The 14177-nt window shown below is 48.3% G+C and overlaps 1 protein-coding gene across 4 annotated transcripts in view; it reads right to left on the bottom strand.

Moving 5' to 3' along the window:
- Positions 1-1220: 1220 nt before the first annotated feature.
- The window catches only part of LOC140195251 (serine/threonine-protein kinase 38), a 141053-nt gene continuing 128096 nt past the window's right edge, over positions 1221-14177 (bottom strand). For all 4 annotated transcript variants that reach the window (XM_072253296.1, XM_072253297.1, XM_072253294.1 and 1 more), the window contains exons 11-14: positions 9934-10057; positions 6984-7079; positions 6574-6665; positions 1221-4154 (exon numbers count right to left, since the gene is read on the bottom strand). In XM_072253296.1, the coding sequence (XP_072109397.1) occupies positions 4024-4154; positions 6574-6665; positions 6984-7079; positions 9934-10057 (443 nt within the window). In that variant the 3' untranslated portion in view covers positions 1221-4023. The remainder of the gene's footprint in view (positions 4155-6573; positions 6666-6983; positions 7080-9933; positions 10058-14177) is intronic.

Here is a 14177-nt window from a genome sequence, read left to right as displayed (position 1 = left end):
TGTTAATGTTGTAGTTGCCTTGCATATCACTGGCTCAACCTGCAAATTAACCTTTAGAGAATCCTGCACAAGGATTCCCAAGTCCCTTTGCACCTTGGATTTTTTAACTTTTTTCTGTCTAGAAAATAGTCTACACTTTTATTTCTTCTACCAAAGTTCATGACCATACACCTTCTGATATTGTATTCTATCTGCAACTTTTCCCATTCTCCTAATCTGTCCAAGTCCTTTGGTAGCCTCTCTACATCCTCAACACTATCTATCCTGCCATCTATCTTCATATTGTCCGCAAGCTTGGCAGAAACTGTCTACAACCCGTCAACAATCTTTGATTATTTGTTGATTTATTTGTGGCAATGTTATTTTATATGTTGTGAGCTACATGTGCTGTGTTGTGGACTTTGGTCCAGAAGAACATTCTTTCATTTGGCATTATGCATGTGTGCAGTTGAAATGACAATAAACTTGGACTGGAAATGCTGGTTTGGATGTCTCCAAGTCAGACATAGGAGGACGTGTATTAAATCATATCAGCAGAAGGACGATTCTGGCTCCGGATTCCTGTGAGACCATGTTCACACACTGTCCAACATGCAGAACTCCTGTTGAACACTGGGGTTTAGATAATAATCATTTCCATTCGAGTGCACACGTGTCACATATCAGAATCACCAGGAGAGGGGGCTGTAATGTATCTGGACTCCTGTCTTCGATCCTTTGTCTAAATCACTCATGGCAAACAGCAAAAGGTTTATGGAAAATAAATTACCCTACTTCACCAACCTCTTTTAGGGAAAGTCGAAAGCCCGGTGTCTGTAAATAAGAGAGTTTACTGGAGACTTGAGCTCGGAGACAGCCTGGCCTAGGGTCAGAGGACTGTGTGATTAGAGGAACATCACTTGTTGGGCTGTTTTTGCTTGTGGTGTTCTGCTGAGAATGGTGAGCATGCCATGTTGGCATGGAATGTGTCTTGACATGTGGGCTGCCCCCAGCACATCCTCAGGCTATATTTGTTGTTCATACATTTCACTGTCTGTTTCAATATACTTGTGAAACATTAATCTGAGTCTGATTCTGAAATTGTGGCTAAAACACTACCTGTGCTCCAATAACCAGCCCCATTGGGTTACACAGCAGTTCAAAGTCCAGAATAAAGTGAAGAATCATTTTCAAAAGCACTTGAAATAAAGTGGACACACAATATAAACTCTGAAGCAGACTTGGTGTTATGTAAAAGGTCTTTTATAATACAGGTTTAAAGAAAGTGGGTGGTGATTCATAAAAAGCAATTCTGCAACGCATACAATACTTACACCAGATTCACCAATCTCACACAGTCACAGCAACACACCCCTCCCCCTAACTCAACTTCACCCACAGGCCTGAGCTTCAGACAGCTCTCAAAGCCAGAAGGTAAATCCTGGCCTGAGAGGGAACAACTGCGGCCGCTCTCTCTCCCTTGGACATGTGATCCCCAATAACACAGCTTCCTTTCCTTTAGAAGGGGTTGAGGTTGCTAGCCTACTCTTAAACCAGCCACAGCAGAGCGGTGGAACAACACTGTCGCAGTAATGGATGGGACATCTCACAGCTCCCAATGGGTTAAGGTTGGGGAACTGACCAACAGGACCAGCCGCTCATCCCCGCGGTCCGAGCCATTCTTAACCAGTGAGGTGCAGAGGTCCCGCTGGGAGTGAGCCGCTTGGTCCATCTCTCCAAACGGGAGGGTGTGGAAGGTCATCTTCATTCCGTGGCTTTCTGCAGGATGAGGAATTTGGCCCAAGGAGAGTGAGTGTGAAAAGGTGTAAGGCATGAAATAGCAGAACACTATCTGCTACAACAGAAGAGCAGCAGATATTCCTGCCAGCAGTGAAAAGCACTGAGATTTTATACTTACAGTTCAGTTTATAGACCCACAGGAAAACATCTACACCCAGTCATATTAACTGGAGGCACGTCTACCACCACCTCTAGTGGCACCGGGGCCACAGGTGGGCACAGCTTATCCTGGCATCACAGAATGACCCTACTGTGCTGGCATGAGGGGCCCCCTACAGAAAAAATCCCCATCTTCAACGCCAGACTCCTGTGTTGTGAGCTCCTTCTTTGGACCAAGAGAGACGGTGGTGGTCAACCCTTCCTACATCAAAGCCAATCCCCTCTTGACCGACCAATGGGCCACATTGTCTGCAGATAGTGGCAGAGGAAAGTGGAAATCAGAAGAGACCCATTGATGGGGGTGGGAGGCTCAGAGGAAGGGGAGAACAGCCTGTGAGGAGATTAGATGGGAGGGGAATTTTTATTCCTCCATTGCTCGCTGTCCTAACACACTCAGACATTCTCAGAATAAAATACAAAAAAGTTCCACATCGCAACAACAGCTGCATCCTGGATTGTGGTTTGGCCGAGGCCCTTTTGGAAGTTAAAGGAAGCCGTGAGCCAGGGTTGTGTGCACTCAGTGGAGCCCAATACAGGGACAGAGGTCACAGGGAAAGAAAGCCTCCCACTTGACAGCACAAGTCAGTATTCTGAGTGGCTGGCAACGATCTGGTCCACGAGGAGCAGCATCAGGGGTTTTCACCTACGCCCTGTTGGTGAAGCAGCACCAAACAACATGTCGGCATTCTGTTATCAAGTAATACTAGACCTGCAAATTCCATCTGAGGCAGGACTGGGGGGTGGAATGGAGAAGAAGAAATCAGGAGAAAAATGAGGAGGGATTTCCAACAAACTACGAGGGATTAAATGAGGCAGAGACTGTACTTTCAATCAGCAGACTGTCAAACCAGAGCTGGTGCACTGACTACAGACACATACAGTAATACCCCAGACTTCAAAGGCCCACATAACAAAATCATTGCAGCAAAGTCCACTCCTGGGCTGCCAAACATCATGGTGGACTCTCCCTTTTTTTGGCTACATAACTTCTTTATCTACATTATAAAATAGCTGCTGTAATGCAACACCACGCAATGGTTCCCAGGAACAATTCCCCTCGCTGTAAGGTGAGGGTTTACTCTGTTGGAGGGAGGAGAGCTCTTCACCGAGCCTGCAGAGATCCAGATTCCCGAGAGCACGGCAATCCGGAAAACATCTTCTATACAGGTACAAACACATAAGTCGGTATTTACAAATAAGAATTCACCAGAAATGTTCCCCTTATAAAATAATAAAAACTGCATGTCATCAGAAAGGAAGGAGGAATCCCGCAGAGTTCTTCACGAACCCCATCCAATTAAATGCATCCAAACAGAGATTAAAACAGACACGAGGACAGTACCTTGGTGTTCATAGAGTCGATAACAGAGGATGGAAGCACTGAGCACAAAGCAAATGGATGGCTGCAGGGCAGGGCAGCCCAGCCCAGCCGAACGCTTGGCAGATGTGCAGCATCTGCTTGGGTCACAGGTCAGGTGAGCTGTGTGTGGGCTGCCCGCTTTGCTGATTACACACTGGGAACATCATTACCCTGCCCTCTGCCCAGTGCTGTGCATCTCTCTCACCATGGGTAGGAGCTGAGGAAAGTCAGCACTATACTGACTGAACGCATCAGGAGTTGCTTCCTACACTGGCACTTTATGGGGAGAAAGGGGGGGAGACAGGTGGAGCGACTGAGGTACCTTTCAATGAAGGGTCATTATGCTGACGTGCTCCAGACACCCGGACAACCCACGTGGACAGGGCAGAGTCAGAAGGGATGCAGAGACAACCCCACCGGCAGTACAGCCGGAAGGCAGAGGTCTGGTGCCAGGTCTCTGCCCCGGGACACTCCCACTCACCCTTACGCTGCTGCCGATACAGACAGACGCCGGCCGATCTCTGGGTCTGCTTCCCATCGAGTTCCCAGCCCCGCCCCACATGGCCAGAGAGATTACAAAGGATATCTGGATATTAGGAATAAAATCTTCAGTCCTTCACAACTGTCACTATCCAGGGCACTCAGGCCCTACTACAGGACGAATCGAGTTGCTGAGAAGAGTTCGGCACTGAAGCAGGGAGTCGCGCCCCTGGGGTCAGAGTTGGTCATTTGCCAGGCTTCATGTATGAGGGGATTGCCCCGCGAGCCGTCAGGCCCTCGAACCGCTTGTATGTGTAGTTGATGAACACCCAGTCCTTGCTCTTGTAGTCCGACTCTGAGTGGTTGCTCACTGCAACTGAAAGGAAAGGCCACGTGAGGGTGAGGCCCAAAGGCACTGCACGTTCTTGTGTACCTCCACACACCAGTTCAGAATGACAACATCACACCATTCAGTACCCCAGCCCATGAAACCGTGCTGCACGGTCATTCCTCGACTGACCCTGTAGCTAAACAGGGAACTGCAGCTTCACACGCACAGAAGAGTCTGCAGATGCAGGAGATCCAGAGCAACACACACAAAACGCTGGAGGAACTCAGCAGGTCAGGCGGCATCTATGGAAATGAATAAACAGTTGACATTTTGGGCTGAGACCCTTCATCAGGACTGGAAAAGAAGGGGAAGAGACCGGAATAAAAAGGTGTGGGAGGGCAAAGAGGAGAAGCTAGGAGGTGACAGGTGGGTGGGAAAGGTAAAGGGCTGGAGGAGGAGGAGTCTGACAGGAGAGGAGAGTGAACTCTGGGAGAAAGGGAAGTCAGAGGGCCAACAGAGGGACAGCGAGAGGCAGGTGAGGAGAAGGGAAGGGGTCAGAGGGAAGCCAGGGCCTACAGTTGTTGTAATCCCAGTGTAAATGGTGACAAGTCAAGTAATCAAGCTGTGAGTTGCTGGAGCAGCTTGTCGAGGGTGGTTTAGCCTGAATATGATACCTCTCTGTAACCTGCTGTAACTTGCATGCAGTTGCCAGCATCAGAAGCTGGTGACCCAGTGATAAGGACAGACTCTGGCATCAGTCCAGTTACACACTCCCTGAACTCACATCGATCACAAGAACCCCAGGGGAACACACACTGAATGCTGGAGGAACTCAGCAAGCCAGGCAGCATCTATGTGAAGGATAAACAGTCGACATTTTGGGCCAAGACCCTTCAATAGGACTGGAAAGGAAGGGAGAAGACAGCAGGGGAAGGGGAAGGAGTACAAACTGGCAGGTGAGGGAGATGAGGTAAGGAGCTGAGAGGTGATTGGTGGAAGAAGTGAGGCGCTGAAGAAGAAGAAATCTGATAGGAGAGGAGTGGACCATGGGAGAGAGGGCAGGAGGAAGGGGACTACAAAGAGGTGATGGGCAGGTCAGAAGAGAAAGGCTGTGAGAGGAGCCTGAATGGGGAATGGAAAAAGAGAGAAAGAAGACGGGAGAGAAGTCACTGAGTTAGAGAAACTGGTGTTCATACCAACAGGTTGGAGGCTACCCAGATGGAAGAGAAGGTGTTTAATTACTACTTTGTTTCTCTTTGAATAAGCGCAGGGTCATCAATTCTGGGGTAAGCTGTGTCTTGCCAGACAGGAGCCCCCCAGCAGTGAGCAATGCCAGCCTCTAGCATGGGTAAACCACTGCAGGGGGATTGGCTCATTCATCCCTCCTCCCCCCTAGTCTACAGATCCAAACAGATTGTTGTTCAGGTCATCAGTGGCACCTACAGGCCAGCTCATCCAGACACAGACCCTCCAGCCTTGTTCCCTTAAAAACGAAGCAGCCCACTTCCAATACAAATTAAAACAATCGCCTAACCACGATGGTGGGTGGCAGTTTGCAGGAAATAAACCTCGAGAGAGTGACATAAACCACAAAATCATCAGACAATAGGAGCAGAATTAGGCCATTCAGCCCATCTTTGCCATTCCATCCTGGCAGCCACAGCAATGGATTCACCTCCCACCAACTAAAGAACCTGCTCCTGATCTCTGTTCTAAGGGGCCATCCTTCTTTCCTGAGTCCGTTCCCTCTAGTTACAACCCATCAGTGGCCCCACGTCAAAGGGAAGTAAGCAGTTCCTTTAGTAAATGGTCTGAAGCGTACAGCCCAAAAGGCTGGACGCTGATTGAAAGTGGAACTTAATGATTTGGGAACAGTGGGAGCAAATTCCAGGGCTTCAGAGAAAGACCAAGTTTTCGCTACAAAGAGGCACAAGGACTGTGGTTGATGGGTCTGGGTCTATACTTGCTGGAGTTTAGAAGGATAAGGGGTGGGGGGGGGGTGGAATCTCATTGAAATCTACCAAATATTGGAAGGCCTGGATAAAGTAGAAGTGGAGAAGATGCTTTCTATAGTAGGGGAGTCTTGGACCAGAAGGCACAGACTCAGAATAGAAGGAGGTCAGGAGGAAATTCTTTATCCAGAGGGTGGAGAATCTGCTTAATTCATTACCACAGACAACTGTGAAGACCGAGGCATTGGGAATATTTAAAGCAGAGGTTGATGGGCTCTTGATTAGTCAGGGTGTCAAATATTATGACAAGGCGGCAGAAGAATGGGGCTGTGAGGGATAATAAGTCAGCCATGATGGAATGGTGGAGCGCACTCAATGGACTGGAAGAGCATCATTTTATTTCTATGTCTCATGGTCTTAGCTCTAATTGAATATTTTGATAAAACAGGGTCCTATAATCCTGGAGAACATGTGTACATCTAGACAAGACCTTCCCTTCTTGAAATCCTTACCAGGCTGCAAGATGTCTGAATCAGGAAATTCGTCGAAGTTTGAAGTATCATCGATGCTCTTTATTTCAATCGATATGGCTGCTGGCCTTTCCCTGTTGAAGAGGTTTGATCAGAAACACATTATTGTAGGAGGGACTAAACAAATGAGGGCTGCATGATTTTGAGAGAGAATAAGGTGGCACAGGTCTTCAGTAGGTATAGACACCAGGGCATACAGGGCACAAGTAACCCCAGCACAATGCAGGCTCAAGGTACCCGATGCCCATTGACAGGGGACGGCAGCAGTGTGGCACTGGGAAGTATACAGTGGCCTCATGACTGAGAAGCAATCAAAATATCTAAGAGAGAAGAGCTGTGGACAAATCTATCAACCGGAGAACCGAAACCAATGGTAACAGCTCCACACTCACCTGATGTGCTCCCAGTCCACACACTCAAAGAACGGATTGCTCTTCACATCTTCCACTCCATTGGCCCCAATTCGCGTTTCTGATTCACAGCAGAACCTAGGGGATCGGAGGCCATAGCAGAGTAAGGCAGGCACCAGGGACACGGTACATCAAGAGCCACATTCCAGTGTTTTCTCCCAAATCCACTGACAACCCCACCTGGCCCTTAGGTTCAGGGCAGAAGTAACCCATTCAAAACTCAGTCAAGTGCTCATTCACCAGGAATGTGTCTTCATAACATACATCAATTATACTAGCTTTGTCTAATCTCTTCTCCTTCCTCTAAAACCCCAAGTAAGCAAGTAACTTGTAGTTTTTTTAAAATGTATTTTACAGAACTGTTGCCACAAAACAACAAATATTGCAACATATGCCAGAGATATTAAACCTGATCCTGATTCCTTTCCCTTGGACATTACTTTTGTTAGGGCCCAGAGGAGGCTCACAAGAACGATTCCCAGAATGGAAGGTTTATATATGAGGAGCGCTCGATGGCGCTGGGCCTGTACTCACTGGAATTTAGAAGAATGTAAGAGGATCTCATTGAAACCTATAGAATATTAAAAGGCCTCGATAGAGTGGTGTTTCTTATTGCGGGCGAGTCTAGGACCAGAGGACACAGCCTCAGAATAGAGGGACATCCATTTAAAACAGAGATGAGGAATTTCTTTAACCAGAGGGTGGTGAATCTGTGGAATTCATTGCCACAGACGTCTGTGGAGGCTAAGTCATTGGATATATTTAAAGCAGAGGTTGATAGGTTCTTGATAATTAAGGGTGTGAAAGGTTATGGGGGAAAAGGCAAGAGAATGGGATTGAGAAGGATAATAAATCAGCCATGATGGAACAGCCTAGTTCTGCTCAATGTCTGCTCTAAATTGTGTACTCCAGTCCCTGGACTACAAGTGTCTTTGTGGTTCCTCTTCATTTCATTTTGGGCACTGAGGATTGCTGGAAGTTGAGATGGACACCAGTGGTCACAAGAGTGGTTCCTCGTGTTTGACCACAGAACAAAAAATGAATGGCTGGAAAATAAATCCACAGGGGATTACTGGGTACGAAACAGTCAGCACAGTTAGGCTAGACGTGTACAAGCATATCAATGATCACTTCAGTGACACAGATCCACCAGCTCAGGTATAGGACCTCCTTTCTAGCACAGCTCACCTTAGGCTCGGGATATGTGGAAAGGGGGTGGACAGAAAGGGGTACAGCTGATGTCCAACATTCTGTTTGTTCATCTCCGAGGATCTATCCTGGGCCCAACTTATTGGTACAACCACAAAGGTGGCAAGACAGTATATTTTGATGAGAATTTTGATGTTACCAAAGGCACTTGCAAATTTCTACAGATGTACTCTGGAAAGCATTCTAACTGGTTACATCACCATCTGCAGAGGATCAGAAAAGGCTGAAAAGGGCTGCAGTCTCAGCCAGCTGCATCATGGAGCTTGAAGACACACACTCAACGTTTTAGGCCAATCACAAACAAGAGAAAATCTGCAGATGCTGGAAATCCGAGCAAAACACACATAAAATGCTAGAGGAACCCAACAGGCCAAGCAGCATCTATGGAAAAGAGTATAGTCGACGTTTTGGGCCAAAACCCTTCATCAGGACTGAAGAAAAAAGATGAGGAGTCAGATTTAGAAGGTGGGGGAGGGGAGAAGAGAAGAACCACACATTGATAGGTGAAACCAGGATGAGGGGGGTGGGTGATAAAGTAAAATGCTGGGAAGTTGACTGGTGAGAGAGATACAGGGCTGGAGGAGGAGGAATCTGATAGGAGAGGACAGAAGGCCACAGAAGAAAGAAAAGGGGGAGCAGCACCAGAGGGAGGTGATCAACATTTCAGGAGAGCTCCTTTGCTTCCAACATCAGATTTCTGAATGATCCATGAACACTACATTATTTTTGCTCCTTTTACATTTAATTTTTTTTCTATTTTTCTTATTGTAAGTTGTAAAAACGGTGAATTCCAGTTAAGTGGGCTATTGGTTAATCAGGGCAGCTGCTTATTTGGGACAACTCTTAAAGAACAAAAGCTAATCAAGAAAATAGCCAGAATTCCCTCACTTTTTTTATTTGCAACACTATGCCACTTAATTGGGGTAGCAGACTGTTGCCAAACAGTTTCTAACGAGCATCAATTGCGTGCACTGGCGTGGCCAGTAGACACAGCAAAGGCTTTGAGTGAACAATTTTTAAATACTGCCAGTTGCGTGCTTGTGTTCAAAAAGCAGCGATGTTTGTCACTGATAGTTGGCAAGAAATAAGGAATAAGACAATCCAAAACCGTTTTGCTCACTGCAGTTTCAAACATTCAGGCTCAGAGATGCCAAAAACAGCTGGGAGTGAAAATGAAACAATTTCACTACTTCAACAAGTTAAATGAAAATTAAGATTTGGAGGACGCATTCGTCAACAGCATTGAACGAAGGCAGTCCACTACCTGCACTACATGTCTGTGCAAACTTTGTTCATTTCAGTTAAATGAACAAACATGGATAAATTCCTCCATCAATAAGTATTAGGAACTAATACACAATTTTGTAGTACTGCAGTAGTACTGGGACTATTTCAATTTGATCTGTATTTCATTTAAGTACTTAATTTCTTACTCAGTTTGACTTTAATACCTTGTTAACTATTTCTAAGAAACCTTGGCTAATTGAGACAGCCACTTAACTGGGCCAAAATGTATGATCGCAATGTTTTTTTTATTTATTGCATTGTACTGTCTGCAATAATAAATATGACTCCAATTAAAAATCAAGTCCTCTCAGCAGCAATTAGAAGACAGAATTCAGCACCGATGTCGGGAACAGGCACACATTATCAGGCAGGCGCTACAACAGGATTCATTAAAAAACCAGAATTTTCAGATTTAAAGTGGGATTCCAAACTTTACCTTAGAATCAGGTCCTTGGCTCTCTCTGAAATGGGAACCTCTGGTGGGAATGTGAGGGTCTCTCTCCAGTTCATCACTTTCTTGTACGTTTCCTGGGGGGTCTCCGAGCAGAAGGGTGGGTAGCCTGAAAGAAGCAACGGGCAGAAATGCAGATCAGGACCTGGTACATAGGGTGAGACACTTTCACAGAGTGTGTGCAGTTTGCTCTATGCACTCAAAGGGCACAATTCCCTTCACTGAAGCCTCAGGTCCCACACCACTAGGTTTAGGAACCAGTCATCAGGCTCTTGAACCAGACTGGATAACTTCACTCACCTCAACGCTGAACTGATTCCAGTGTCTATGGACTCACTGTGAAGGACTCCATAATTCATCGTCTCAATATTATTTATTTATTATTTGTATTTGTACATTTTGTCTTCGTTTGCACATTGGTTGCTGGTCAGTCTGTGTGTAGTTCTTCATTAATTCTATTGTATTTCTTTGTGTTATTGTGAAATGAATCTGAAGGTGGTATATAGTGACATATCCATGCTTTGATAATAAATTTACTTTGAACACCCACTTCTCGCCATCGTATGTCAGCAAGTTGCGCTGTGGACAACAAGTGGTTTAATGGGCAAGTGCTGTTTTCCAACTGAGGCTGACAATGTGAAACATCAACTACAAAGTAGAATGCTCAGGTATGGCACCATCACGAAGCACCAGTGAGACACACCCACCGTCACAGGTCACACGCTGCTAAAATATCCAGGTGCCTACAATACAAACACACACAGTGCTGGTGGAACTCAGCGTTGGGCAGCGTCTGTGGAGGAGCACAGGCAGTTAATGCTTCTGGTTGTGAGCATCAGGACTGGTGAAGGGTATCTCCTCAAACATCGAATGTTTATTCCTCTCCATAGATGCTGCCTGACCTGCTGAGCTGCTCCAGCATTTTGTGTTGGTTTCAATACAGCCCACCATCTGGTTATTGTCATACTGCTATTAGAGCTTTCTATGTAGAAATCAACTGCTCTCTCCTCTATATTACTGCAGTAACTCTGTTTCAGAAACTATTCATTGGTTGTAAACAGAGTTGGAGTAATCCTACATCAGATTCTTCACTCTTCAGCCCTTTACCTATTCCACCCATCACCTGCCAGCTTCTCACTTCACCACCCCGACCCACCTATCACCTGCCAGCTTCTCACCATCCATCCATCACCCACCTATCACCTGCCAGCTTATCACTTCACCCATCCATCACCCAGCTATCACCTGCCAGCTTCTCACTTCACCATCCCCACCCACCTATCACCTGCCAGCTTCTCACCATCCATCCATCACCCACCTATCACCTGCCAGCTTCACTTCACCATCCCCACCGACCTATCACCTGCCAGCTTCTCACCACCCATCCATCACCCACCTATCACCTGCCAGCTTCTCACTTCACCCACCCCCACCCATCACCTGCCAGCTTCTCACCATCCATCCATCACCCACCTATCACCTGCCAGCTTCTCACTTCACCCATCCCCACCCACCTATCACCTGCCAGCTTCTCACCATCCATCCATCACCCACCTATCACCTGCCAGCTCACTACACCCACCCCCACCCACCTATCACCTGCCAGCTTCTCACCATCCATCCATCACCCACCTATCACCTGCCAGCTTATCACTTCACCCATCCATCACCCACCTATCACCTGCCAGCTTATCACTTCACCCATCCATCACCCAGCTATCACCTGCCAGCTTCTCACTTCACCATCCCCACCCACCTATCACCTGCCAGCTTCTCACTTCACCCATCACCTGCCAGCTTCACTTCACCATCCCCACCGACCTATCACCTGCCAGCTTCTCATCACCCATCCATCACCCACCTATCACCTGCCAGCTTCTCACTTCACCATCCCCACCCACCTATCACCTGCCAGCTTCTCACCATCCATCACCCACCTATCACCTGCCAGCTTCTCAATTCACCATCCCCACCCATCTATCACCTGCCAGCTTCTCACCATCCATCACCCACCCATCACCTGCCAGCTTCTCATTTCACCATCCCCACCCACCTATCACCAGCCAGCTTCTCACCATCCATCCATCACCCACCCATCACCTGCCAGCCTCTCACCACCCATCCATCACCCACCTATCACCTGCCAGCTTCTCACCACCCATCCATCACCCACCCATCACCTGCCAGGTTCTCACTTCACCATCCCCACCCACCTATCACCTACCAGCTTCTCACTTCACCCATCCCCACCCACCTATCATCTGTCAGCTTCTCACCATCCATCCATCACCTATCACCTGCCAGCTTCTCACCACCCATCCCCACCACCTATCACCTGCCAGATTCTCACCACCCATCCATCACCCACCTATCACCTGCCAGCTTCTCACTTCACCCATCCATCACCCACCTATCACCTGCCAGCTTCTCACCACCCATCCATCACCCACCTATCACCTGCCAGCTTCTCACCATCCATCCATCACCCACCTATCACCTGCCAGCTTATCACTTCACCCATCCATCACCCACCTATCACCTGCCAGCTTCTCACCATCCATCCATCACCCACCTATCACCTGCCAGCTTATCACTTCACCCATCCATCACCCAGCTATCACCTGCCATCTTCTCACTTCACCATCCCCACCCACCTATCACCTGCCAGCTTCTCACTTCACCCATCACCTGCCAGCTTCACTTCACCATCCCCACCGACCTATCACTTGCCAGCTTCTCATCACCCATCCATCACCCATCTACACCTGCCAGCTTCTCACTTCACCCAACACCTGCCAGCTTCTCACTTCACCCATCACCACCCACCTATCACCTGCCAGCTTCTCACCACCCATCCATCACCCACCTATCACCTGCCAGCTTCTCACTTCACCCACCCCCACCCACCTATCACCTGCCAGCTTCTCACCATCCATCCATCACCGACCTATCACCTGCCAGCTTCTCACTTCACCCATCCCCACCCACCTATCACCTGCCAGCTTCTCACCATCCATCCATCACCCACCCATCACCTGCCAGCTCACTTCACCCACCCCCACCCACCTATCACCTGCCAGCTTCTCACCATCCATCCATCACCCACCTATCACCTGCCAGCTTATCACTTCACCCATCCATCACCCAGCTATCACCTGCCAGCTTCTCACTTCACCATCCCCACCCACCTATCACCTGCCAGCTTCTCACTTCACCCATCACCTGCCAGCTTCACTTCACCATCCCCACCGACCTATCACCTGCCAGCTTCTCATCACCCATCCATCACCCACCTATCACCTGCCAGCTTCTCACCATCCATCCATCACCCATCTACACCTGCCAGCTTCTCACTTCACCCAACACCTGCCAGCTTCTCACTTCACCCATCACCACCCACCTATCACCTGCCAGCTTCTCACCACCCATCCATCACCCACCTATCACCTGCCAGCTTCTCACTTCACCCATCCATCACCCACCTATCACCTGCCAGCTTCTCACCACCCATCCATCACCCACCTATCACCTGCCAGCTTCTCACCATCCATCCATCACCCACCTATCACCTGCCAGCTTATCACTTCACCCATCCATCACCTACCTATCACCTGCCAGCTTCTCACCATCCATCCATCACCCACCTATCACCTGCCAGCTTATCACTTCACCCATCCATCACCCAGCTATCACCTGCCATCTTCTCACTTCACCATCCCCACCCACCTATCACCTGCCAGCTTCTCACTTCACCCATCACCTGCCAGCTTCACTTCACCATCCCCACCGACCTATCACTTGCCAGCTTCTCATCACCCATCCATCACCCACCTATCACCTGCCAGCTTCTCACCATCCATCCATCACCCATCTACACCTGCCAGCTTCTCACTTCACCCATCACCTGCCTGCTCACTTCACCCACCCCCACCCACCTATCACCTGCCAGCTTCTCACCATCCATCCATCACCCACCTATCACCTGCCAGCTTATCACTTCACCCATCCATCACCCACCTATCACCTCCCAGCTTATCACTTCACCCATCCATCACCCAGCTATCACCTGCCAGCTTCTCACTTCACCATCCCCACCCACCTATCACCTGCCAGCTTCTCACTTCACCCATCACCTGCCAGCTTCACTTCACCATCCCCACCGACCTATCACCTGCCAGCTTCTCATCACCCATCCATCACCCACCTATCACCTGCCAGCTTCTCACCAT

The sequence above is a fragment of the Mobula birostris genome, chromosome 3 (genome assembly GCF_030028105.1).
Source record: "Mobula birostris isolate sMobBir1 chromosome 3, sMobBir1.hap1, whole genome shotgun sequence".
NCBI classification, from domain to species: Eukaryota; Metazoa; Chordata; class Chondrichthyes; order Myliobatiformes; family Myliobatidae; genus Mobula; species Mobula birostris.
The sequence above is the reverse complement of the archived record's forward strand: the minus strand, read 5'-3'. Positions and strand labels throughout refer to the sequence as shown.